This window comes from Nanorana parkeri, unplaced genomic scaffold (assembly GCF_000935625.1).
Source record: "Nanorana parkeri isolate BGI_ZX_2015 unplaced genomic scaffold, ASM93562v1 scaffold2018, whole genome shotgun sequence".
NCBI lineage: Eukaryota > Metazoa > Chordata > Amphibia > Anura > Dicroglossidae > Nanorana > Nanorana parkeri.
In genome coordinates, this window is record NW_017308286.1 from 72,108 (window position 1) to 83,873 (window position 11,766).

The 11,766-nt window shown below is 46.6% G+C and overlaps 1 protein-coding gene across 1 annotated transcript in view; it reads left to right on the forward strand.

Annotated features, from left to right (window-relative positions):
- Positions 1–6,634, forward strand: part of DDHD2 (DDHD domain containing 2) — a 37,643-nt gene extending 31,009 nt beyond the window's left edge. Inside the window, exons 13-17 of the mRNA XM_018572400.1 lie at positions 188–343; positions 1,321–1,423; positions 2,438–2,599; positions 3,497–3,638; positions 6,515–6,634. Coding sequence (XP_018427902.1) covers positions 188–343; positions 1,321–1,423; positions 2,438–2,599; positions 3,497–3,638; positions 6,515–6,596 — 645 coding nt within the window. The 3' untranslated portion in view covers positions 6,597–6,634. The remainder of the gene's footprint in view (positions 1–187; positions 344–1,320; positions 1,424–2,437; positions 2,600–3,496; positions 3,639–6,514) is intronic.
- Positions 6,635–11,766: the final 5,132 nt, after the last annotated feature.

Genomic DNA, 11,766 nt, shown 5'->3' on the forward strand with positions numbered 1-11,766 from the left:
ATGCTGTTGATCATGGTTGCTCTAGTTCTGCTGCACCAATCTAAATAGAATGAGGTGCTCTGGAAGACACATTGTCTAGCCACCAGTTGTAAGTTTTTACCCTGGCTTGGTTCATATTTAGACGAGATGGTGAGTGAAATGTTACTTTAATTGGATCTCGATTTCATTTGATCTTGTTTATTTTCAGGTCAAAATTAATTACCCACAACTCAGTTTCCATCCAGAAATTTTCTTTGCCTGGGGATCCCCCATTGGGATGTTTCTGACTGTTCGGGGATTGAAGAGGATCGACCCCAAGTACCAATTCCCCACATGTAAACGGTTCTTCAATATCTACCATCCGGTATGTATAACAGCTGTGCCATCAACCAATCACAGCTAACCTTTAGGACCTATATGCATGTCAGCGCTGCGTGTTGTTGTGCTAAAGAACATTCATTAATGTGTATTGCATTAAGGCAGCCCATTTATTTTCAATGGACCACCGAGGCACCACAACACAGTCGAAAGCGAACATGACTCATTTTTTTAATGCAACATATTCAATAACATGTGGCGGTGCATTTCCTGCTATTCTATTGGTGCTCCGATGTGCCAGTCAGTATGAATGTCGCCACACCAGACCGCAGTATGCTGGTTGCCGTGCCATGCTTTACCGCATGTAACTACAACGCGTGCAAATAGGCTCTTAGAATAAAGACTTCATGTAGAAGGGTTTAGGGCACGGGTAGTCAAACGTCGGCCCTCCAGCTGTGGAGAAACTACAAATCCCATGAGGCTTTGCAAGACTGACAGCCACAAGCATGACTTCCAGAGGCAGAAGCATGATGGGTTTTGTAGTCAGGGTATTTTTCTCATAAGACTGTCTCTATAAAAGGATATGACAAGCAATGTAGCGTCTGTGTCCCTCCAAGGAGCTGTTCACCAAATGTATGATATAATCAGAAAAGCAAGGTGAAAGTATCCCATGTCATCCAATCAGGATTACCCTTTCACTTAGCTGACAGTAGTACTGACATCCTATCCCAATCAAATTTCCCCATAAGGTTCAAATACTGTACAGTACTGTATGTGCTAAAAAGCACACAAAAAGCTTTGCAGCAAGTGTGCACAGGTCTGTCTGCGATCTCGACTAGAGGAAGCCACGACAACGCGTCAGAGCGGGGAAGATGGCTGTGGGTGTGTTTGTCACCTGATTTGGAGTTAGCGAACGGAACTAAACTTTTGCAGAACTTCCTGTTTGCGAAGGGAAGCGAGGTATTACTGTACCACCGTAGTAAAACTCTCATTTATGTTCTTTTTTTCCTACACTGTTCATAGTTTGATCCAGTTGCATACAGGATAGAGCCAATGGTGCTCAGGGATGTGGATTTTGAGCCTATGCTGATTCCCCATCATAAGGGCCGCAAAAGGATGCATTTAGGTAACTTTCCTTCCTTCCTTTATTTTTCTTTTACCTTCATCTTTCTTCTTTCTTTCCTCACTTTCTTCTTTTTCTTTCTTAATTTCTTCCATCCTCTTTATCTTCTCCATCTTTCTTCCTTCCTACTGGATCCTTCATCCTTCATCCGTTCTTTTTCCTCCTTGTTTTTTCTTCCCTTCCTTCCTTCCCTCGCTTCCCTTCCTTCCTTCATCTTTCTTACTTCTTTCCTCACTTTTTTTCTTCAATCCATATTTTCTGTCTTTTTTTACTTCTTTTTTCTTTCCCTTCCCTTTTTTTTTACCTTCATCTTTCCGTTCTCGTTCTGTCGTCCTTTCTCAAGTAGAGTAGCCATGGACATGTGCATGCATGTAGACCAGCTTATAAACAGTGTATAATTGAAGGTGCTCCTGAGGTAGGTAGAAATATTGGCGCGTATCGGCGCAGGCCCAGGGGAAACCTGAGGGGCCAAACGACGGTACCGTCCACATGTCAGCAAACTGTCGGTTAACCCGTTACCACATGGAAATACCACAAAAAGGAAGGGAGAGGGGAGAGGGAATCGGATTTCAGAGAAGAAAGGGAAAGCAGGAACCAGTACTGAAAGAGAGAAAGAGGAAGAAAAAAATATATGGAGAGGGGGAAGTGGGGCAGGGAGGGGAAAGGGAGTGGAGAGGGGGAGAAGGAAGGCGGGAGAGGGAGGATGAGCAACAGTGGGTTATGTTCCGAACCTAGTTTCTCTTTTTTATTTCCTCCCTCCTTCCTCCTTTTTTTTTCTCCTACCATCTTTTTTTTTTCTCCCATCCTTTCCTCGCCTTTTTTTTTCTTTTGTTCCTTCTTCTCTTTTATTTCTTCCATCTTTTTTCCTTCGTTCCTTATTCTTTGTTCCTCTCTCTAATTTTTCTTTCCTATCGTTCTTCTTTCCTTCATCCCTTTAGTTTCCTCCTTCCTTATGCAACATACATTGTAAGTTCACATACGTATTTGTCATTTCAACTGGCTTTTTTTTCCATCCAGAACTGAGGGAAGGACTCACCCGGATGGGCACAGACATCCTGGGGTCACTGCGAGTAGCCTGGCAAACCTTCACCCGCCCCCCTGTGCCTTCTTTACCACCTCCTACTGCTGAGGCTGCATCACTGTGTGTTTCTGAAACCTCACTGCTTGAGGACAAAGCTGGTAATTCATGTGTATAACGTATTTACAGGAGGAAGCCTCATTCCATATACACCTTGTACTTTACCTTTTTAGTTGTAGCACCCCATTAGGGGCAGCCAGTTGCTCTATTTGGTGTATAGACATGTTGGGAAAACCTATAGAAAAGGGAAGGATTAGCCCAGATCATTAGCACATTTCCCAGCAAATAACTGTATCAAAATACTTCAAAATAATGGATATTAAAAAAGCGATGTGCATGTATGGGGCATTTCTGTGTATAGTAACATGAAGGGATAACTCCTGCCATATATTTTGGCTTTTACCGGTTCAGGAGCTGCGGTTACATATTTTATCTGCAGCGCCACCTGCTGGAACCTGGTTTTATGGTTCATTTGCAAATGTATTAATTACCCTACAAGTCCTAGTGACCTGGAATATCTCAATGTTATAACCTAGGCCCGGTCTCGAAAGAGATTTGTGTTTTTCCTATGCCATTTAAATCAAATATTAAAGGGCCTGTCCCCATCTATGATTCAGACTGTTATGACTGAAACATGGTAGCCATACTAGAAACCACAGAATAACTGCACTCCGCAAGATACAAGCAATGAATCCCATGTTTTATTGATGCAAAATCAAATCACAGCAATCCCCCCAGACCAAAGAGCAAACTCCTCTCGCATGTTTCACCAATGTGGCTTATTTATACAGGTGACCTCTATTAGGTATATTATGTACAGGATCTTCCCTTGGAGCATTGCTCTGCCCCCCCTCCCTCCCCGATAGACCAAGTCTCCCATGTTTACTAGTGTGTGGAAACTTGCCCACCTTTATAGAGAGGTGACTTCTGAGTAAAAATGTGCTGTATCAGAAACTTAACAAAACATCTATTTTTTGTCCTGTAAGAGAAACCAGAAGAATCTCCTGTGAAGGAAGAGCCGTTACACATTGACGTGGGGATGTTAAATGGAGGACAACGCTTTGACTACGTTCTCCAAGAGAAGCCGATCGAGAGTTTCAATGAGTATCTGTTTGCACTTCAGAGTCACCTGTGTTACTGGTAATTGATCACACTGTGTATTCTGTTCACAGTAATGATAAATGTCAGGGTTAACGACCCATTAATTGCTCCACAACCCACACTGGGCATATTACACCAGAGTGCAATTCCCAACCCACACGGGGCATATTACACCAGAGCTCAATTCCCAACCCACACGGGGCATATTACACCAGAGCTCAATTCCCAACCCACACGGGGCATATTACACCAGAGTGCAATTCCCAACCCACATGGGGCATATTACACCAGAGTGCAATTCCCATTCTGCAGACACTAGATCTAGACAGTACATTGGAGCATTAGTGTGTTGTTTGGAGTAATGAGGAGGGAGCGTGTTAAACACCAAACATAGTAAAATAAAGATCAAATAATGCCAGATTCTTATTATGCAGCCTGACTGGATGACAGGTAAAGCAAGAGAGGCTTTGATCTGCTTGACAAAAACAAAAATCAACAGCACTGTAGTTTGATTTTTCTCATGGCAGATCCCTTGCAGGAGAGGGAGCCTTGACTGCTGGAATCATACAGTAAGGACGTGGTCAGTAAAATGGACCCCTCCTGTATAAAGGTGTAATCCATTATTAATTGGGGGATAGCTTACAAAGGCGGAGACAAGCAAAGTGTTAAAAGTGGGCTTACTGGCTTCTTGGGAGCCAACCAGCAGGCCGTGTTTAAAGGTGCCCATACACTGCACGATTCTCGTATGAGAATCGCGGGAAATCCCGCGATAGTACGATTATTCGTGGAGTGTATGGAAGGCGTGCGACCATTTCTACTGTACGGTCGCGCGACTTTTGTATTTCGAGCATTTTGGAAAACCAGCCGAGAATCGTACGATTTTCGGCTGGTTTTTAGCATGATCGAGAGATGACTGCCGAACGGGCCGGTGTGCGCACACTGCCCGTTCAGCATTGCAGTCATCGGAAGCCCGCTCCTCAGGGGAGCGGGCTTGCGATGATCGCAAGTACGATCTGCCTGTCCAAGATGGGCAGATCGTGCGTTTTTTTAATTACTTTACAACCCTCGCAAGACAAAAGTCTTGCGAGGTTTGTAAAGTGTATGGGCACCTAAACTATGATTCTCAGCAGTCATGATCCTCCTTAGAGAACGGCCCACTTCACATCATCAGACCTCTGGCTTATAGCTTTGGATAGCCTTAGGTCCCTTTCACACGGGCTGATTAGGAGGCGATCTGTGTGCGGTTCCCCCTCTTATCGAAGCGGTAAGGCTCGGATTTCACTGCTGTAACATCCGGCGCAAGATGGAGGAAAAAATTTAGAAAAAAACTGAAATGACTGGAAGCCGTGCCACTTTATGGGGAATGGGATGTAAATGGACATGTATCCCTTTTACATATGATTACCCCCAATCTGGCACGATCGGGTCCCGTAGAAGCAGAACACTATTCCGTTTGTTTTTCCGGACATGACCGGAGTTGGGTGTAACTGGGTCTAAACGGACACGCATCCTTTTACACAAGGCCGCCCATAGACTAGCATTGGGCATGCAATCGGGTCTGCCTGAAAAACTGACAGGCACAGGGTCTCATCAGGGGTCCAGTTGGTTCCGCCTGAAAAACAAAGGGTCTCACCAGGGGCTTGTGGGTGGGGGAACCACTGTAATCCGCGCTGCGTGGTTCCCCAGGAAGGACGAGGGAGACGTGCCGACCAGAGCTGTAAACAGTCGGCGCGATTCACAGGAAGGCTGCTACATCCCCAGGAAGTGTGGGACCTCAGACAGCCGCTTCCGTTTAGAAATGTAAAGTGCAGCTATCGACGTTAAGTATCGGGGCATTTTCACGAGTACTCAAGAAAATGCCCAGTATCGGCACTGCTATAGGTCTTGGTGCATACCTAAATTGATGGCCCTAAAATTATTGCTTTCACTCCAATGTTCACTGTGATATGTAGTGTGTGGCGCAGTCATTGTTTTCAAACCTGACGCTGTTTGAGTTTGCGTGTACATGGGGCGGGGCGCTTTAAAAAACTTTTTGGGGGGTTTTGTTTTAACATATGACTTTTTTTTTTCTTTAGAAAACAAGGTTCCCTTTACGGAGACATTAGGGGTCTATTAGATCCCTAATGTCACCTATAGACCCCAAAGAAGCTGATGAAACACAGATCTGCTTCATCCAGCTTTTGTTTCAGCCACAGCAGCTGGAGAAATGGCAGACTGAAGCCTGACATTATATAATACATATCGCTTCATCAGCTTTCAGTGATTTTGGAGGGGAGATCAGACGCTGGAAGTTTGCTGATCGAGGCACACATATGTGCTGTGCTGGTCCTGGGCCTTCACGGGACAGCGGAGCCTAGGATAGGCAGAGGCAGGGGAGCACACACTCCTCAGCACCATACAAGCGATTGCGGGGCTCTATAGGCGCCCAAACCCTTGTATGTGACCGCCATAGTCGGCTGTAAAACATTATACCAAGATCAGCCGTGACATTGGTATAAACTCTGCAGATTATCGAAGATTATATACGTATTGCGGCCCTGAAGCAGTTAAGAACTGTCAACAACCACTGTGACGTCACTAGTCATATGGGCTCTCGGGAAATAAGGGGGTTTCAGGAGACTCGCAAGTTCGACTGCCTGTGCCATAGACGGAGCATTACATCGCCTTGACAAGGTGCTTAGGAGATCACGGCACAAATGGTGTGCCGGGATTGTAAGATGTATTGTGCATCTGCAAGTGACGCCACCGACATAAACCGTGATTTCTCATTCACGGCACAGCTTTGTAAGATTTAGAAAGGTCTCTACAAGGGGGTGTGTACAATACGCTTGCAGATGGGGGAAAGTACAAAGGTTGAAGCTATTAGAAAGGGGATTGCATATCTCTGTATCACTGACATCCCTCATTTCCTCCAGGACATCAGAAGACACAGCACTGCTATTCCTTAAAGAGATTTACCAGACGATGGAGGTCGGCATGGACCAGCCACTACAGTAATAAAACAACACGGGTCCAGTTGGCGCGGAAGGAGATAAATAAGTGCCTACAGGTGAGCTCAATCTGGCAATGACATTTAGGCCTCATTCACACTGCTAAAACTGCCCATACACCTTACAATTATCTGCAGATTCTCTGTGGTCAGATGGAAAAAGTGCAACAGATTGGCCCAGGGGGAGATTACTCCATCCACACAGCTAAGTGTAGATGGAGGAATCTGTTGCACCTTTTCCATCTGACCATAGAAAATCTGCAGATAATTGTAAGGTGTGTGGCCAGCTTAAGAGCCGGCCCGTACAAAAAAAGAGGCCATGCACGCACCCAAGCTGCACATCCGTGCGGGTGTCCATACTTGTACGCAAAAAGGATGGATCCAGTCTGCGTCCGAGCACGGACACCCGCACGGATGTGCAGTTCGGGTGAGCGTACGGCTGCGTGCTCTCATAGAAAAGAACAGGCTGCTGTGTACAATCACACGCAGCACCTGTCCTTCCCGGGAACGGCCCGATACGACCGTGCACGCCACACGGATCTGTACGGGCCGGCTCTTAGCTGTGTGAATGAGGCCTTATAGTATAACTCCAATTTACTAAAAAGAAAGCAGACATTGACATTAGGAACCAGAGGTCTTGCTGCACTCCTTACCGGAGAGAACCCAAACGGGTGGCTTCTTGTAGTGACCACGGAAAGGCACAGTGTATACCACAGAAGAAGTAATGCAAGTGCTTTCGGGGCCTCAGGGGGTCCCTCATTCTGAGCCTGATGAAGGGGACCCCCTGAGGCCCCGAAAGCACTTGCATTGAAATGCCATTAAAAATGGATTATTGATTTATTACTACGGTGTGCTGGTGACATTATTTTCTTCTTCTGTATTCCATTGACAATCGCAAATTTCTCTGCCATGGTGACTGATGGAACTTGTAGTTTTTGCATTCACAGATCCCATCAGGGGATCTGTTAATGGATGACGCAGCTGTGCGGGCAGTTTCAAAAGTTTACAGCAGCCTGGGGGAGAAGAACCCCACGATTCAGGTAAGTAGGGGAAGGGGGGATAGGGGATGTGACCATGTTTCAGGTTGCACCCTAAATACGGGTGTAACATGAAAGATTGTCTGAAATGTAAACTTATCCTTTAATGTTCCAAAATGGTGGCCCACACCTCGCTGACCTAATCTAACCATTCATTTATGTCCTTTCCTAGGTACATTTGGATGAAGCATCTTCCCCATTGTGAATTTACTGTTCTGAGAAGTCTGGGGCCATTACCCCTGAAAACTATGGCCAGCTGAACCTATGAGTACACCGTCACTGGCTACACACTCCGTTCTCTGCTGTGTACAGGAATATAGAACGACTCTCAGTATTCAGGGTTTATCCAAAACTATACCTTAGGGTTCTGCTTTATTATATTTGCTAAAGGATAACTCCACATACGGCCAGTCAGTGAAGCAGTGGGAGGTCCACTATATGTTACATTCACCTCTACTGATTTAAAGCTGACTCCTCCCCTCCAACCTGAAAATCATAAGAGCATGCTGAACCGAACGCACATTCCAGTCATACATCAAATGGACATTATTTGTGTGAACTTACACTTAAATTATTTCACTTCCTGCTTTTCTGGAGGGACTGGAAACATAACCAGTGCCTCCCAGCATCCCCCAGTGTTTTCCAGGCGCCTCTTGCGTGAGATCTCAGGGGGAGGTCTTTTATTTTCTCTGCACTGATGATGTGTATTGTTATGTATAGGGATATACCGATACTAGTATCAATGCCGATACCGAACATTTGGCCGATACCTTTCACCGATACCGGAACCTCCAGTCAGAGGGGGATCTCCCTCTGACCGGCAGTGCCGAGGGAGCATGGAGGCGGCTTCCTTTCCAATCAGGAAGGCGGGCGGTGGGTTATGACCCGCCTCCCGCTTCCTGATTTGCTAGGAAGCCGGCTTCACTTGTTGTTAGGCAGCCTGGCCTTCTAACCAATCAGAAAGCAGGGCGGCACGTCATGACCAGTATTGGTGCATCCCTAATTATGTGTCCAAGGAGGCAGGTACGGGGCTATGAATGAGTTGTTGAAATCCTGCAAGATTTGGCTAATTCATTCATAGATCTGTCTATTCGTCCTGCTCGCATAACAGACGTCATCGGAGTGCCGGCCCAGAGAATGCCGAATAATAAACTGGCCACTGGTGACGCCAACTTTTAAAATGGTTTCTGGTTTCCATGAGGAACTGGAACAGACCATTAGAATATGGTAAGACTATATGATAGAATCGAGGCAAGCAATAATAAATAGGTGTCAGTATTTTGCAATATTCATTTCATTAATGGTGGCTGATTCATAGAAGGGGGAGTGGGGGGGAAGGTTTGCTTAAAGTCTCAGTAATGAGCACTATTGATGCGCTTCCTCCTCTGGGTGGAAGGGAGGAAGTATAAAGGAAAAAGATGAACCTTTTCTAGCATGACCCCAAGTAATGTGAGTGCTTTGGCAGGGTTGCTCAGTGCTCCGGGATTCCCTTCACATGGGGAAGGACATAAGTCAGCCACATCTAAGCTGAATGTTCTAAGGTTCACTGGAGCTATGTATGGGGAAAAAACATAGGACTTGATGTAACAGAATTCTATTCACAGGGGTCTTCCTTGGCGGCACGCAGCGTACGTACCGTGAACAGCTTTGCCGCACACTTTGTATGATTCAGTGCCGCTTCTGTACCTCGTGTGCACATCCATTGAAAGTAATGGATCTCGGTCGATCGAAAGTGACCTAAATCATAGAGGTGACAAGGGGTACGTAGGTGTGTCCAAAAAAGGGAAATAGGCAGAAACTATGGTCAATGTGCATTTACTGCTTTTTTGCATTGAGGCCTGCAGAGTAGGGATGCACCGATTACCGTGTATTTGGGCAAGTACTCGTACTCGGCCAAATGCTTCGATGCCTATCCCAATACCCGAGCTTCTGGTTTCAGGAAGCCTGGCAGCGAGTCATAACACGGCGCACAGCTTCCTAATTGGCCAGGAAGCCGGCTCCATGTTCACTCGTCACTTGGTGATGAGGAAGCATGGAGCGGGCTTCCCGGGCCAATCAGGAAGCCGGGCAGTGTGTAATGATGCACTGCCCGGCTTCCTGATTGGTTAAGAAGCTGGCCAATCAGGAATCCAGGCGGCGAGTCATTGCACGGCACCCGGCTTCCTAATTGGCCAGAAAGCCGGCTCCATTCTACCTCGTCACCTGGTGAAGAGGAAAAGCGGAGACGGCTTCCCTGCTAATCGCGTAGGCAGGTGGCGAGTCATTACATGCCGCCTGGCTTCCTTAATGGGACTTCTGGTATTCAGTATCGGCGAGTTACCGAGAAAAAAATATCGGTACTCGATACCGGAAAAACGTTACCGGTGCATTGCACCCAGGATCAGTGTCCGGGTCTGCATTGTTTAGCCCCCCCCCCAGCCCCAGGTTTGTACAGAGGTATGGATCTTTTGTTATGTGGCTGGAGGAAGTGTGGCAGGACTACAAGTGTGGTGACCTCACTGCTGCTGGTGTGCTCTGGTGCATGAGCAGATGGAGACTGGGTAATATCTGCCATTGATGCCATTGGACCTTGATGACGCGGCTGTGAAGTGTGTACATTTACGTGTAATGCATTTTGGTGCTTTTAAAAAAAAAATGTTTTTTTTAATCCTTGCTGTACCTCCTGGCCGTATGTACTTAGTCCTGAGCCCTCGTTAGGCCATTTACTTACATTATATCTGACAGTTCTAGTTCAGTGACCTCAAGCCAGAGACCATTCTGTACACTGCGAGCGTAGGGCCATAAAAAGACAATGTAGCCTATGGAGTCTAAAAGGGGGCAGTCAGTAGCTTGTTTGCTGGCGTGGGATCATATTGCATGCAGCCTGTTCGTTTTTGAGTTTGCTTCTGTCGAAACTCACTTCCGCAATCTGCGTCACCTTGCCAGTGAAAACACCATTTTTTGGGGGTTTTGGCCGGGAACCCCGCGCTCCCCGGACAGTACACTGCCACTTCCGTATAAGATACGGTAAAAATAAAAAAGTAACACAGTAACCAGCTGTGACCATGAACAGACGTTTGTGTTCACCTGCATTCTATTTATTAAATACATTTTATTTTTAAGCACCTGCTGGTTTGTTTTTGTTTTGTTTCCTCTTTTTCAAACACATGATTAGGGCCTGTGGACATAATGACGAAGCATATGGGCCCCATTCATAAAACAGCTGTGACTTACAATAGTCGTTCCCGCCAGTCATTCAAGCCAACTGTCACTGTATCGGCCAACTGTCATTTCCAGTTTCCCAGCTACCGCAGCAGTGACAGTTGGGACTTGTGGAATCTGCCATTGATGATGGATCCTGGACCATCCAGCATCTGCCATTGATGACTCCTTCACAGCTGTGCTAAATACACCTTTTAGAAGGTGTACCCTATGGTTTAGGTAATGGGGGTGGTCAGGGGAATGCTGTATGCAGCCATGCTATATGTCGGATCCTAAATATGAATTTAGCATGGAACATGGACTAAACCTTGAAAAGAAAAGTATGGGGTAACCTTTTTATCCCATAGTTCTCTTTTGGGTCACGGGAGGACATATACTAACCTCCTCACCTGGTGACGAGGGAGCATGGAGCCGGCTTAACGGCAAATCAGGAAGCCGGGCGCCATGTAATGGCTTGCCACCTGGCTTCCTGATTGGTCAAGAAGCTGGCCAATCAGGAAGCAACGGCGGTGAGTCATTACTCGCCCCCGCCTTCCTGATGGGCCAGAAAGCCGGCTCCATGTCACCTGGTGATGAGGAAGCATGGAGACAGCTTCCCTGCTATTCGGGAAGCCGGATGGCGAGTCATTACACGCCGCCTGGCTTCCTTAGTGGGACCTTCGGTATCGGCGAGTACCGGGAAAAAATATCGGCACTCAATACCGGTTATCGGTGCATCACTACTGACTTATTAGACACAGGGGCGACACCGGCCCTCCAGCTGTTGGCCCTCCAGATGATGCATGTTGAGATTTGGAGAGCCGGAGTTGCCCACCCCTGCACTTGGGGCAACATGAAAAGAGCCTCCTTTATTTCTTATTACTACTCCGCTGTGCTTTGTATGGGCGATAGATTTACAGCCAAACAAAGGACATGAAACCCCCCAAACCTCCTGAGATGT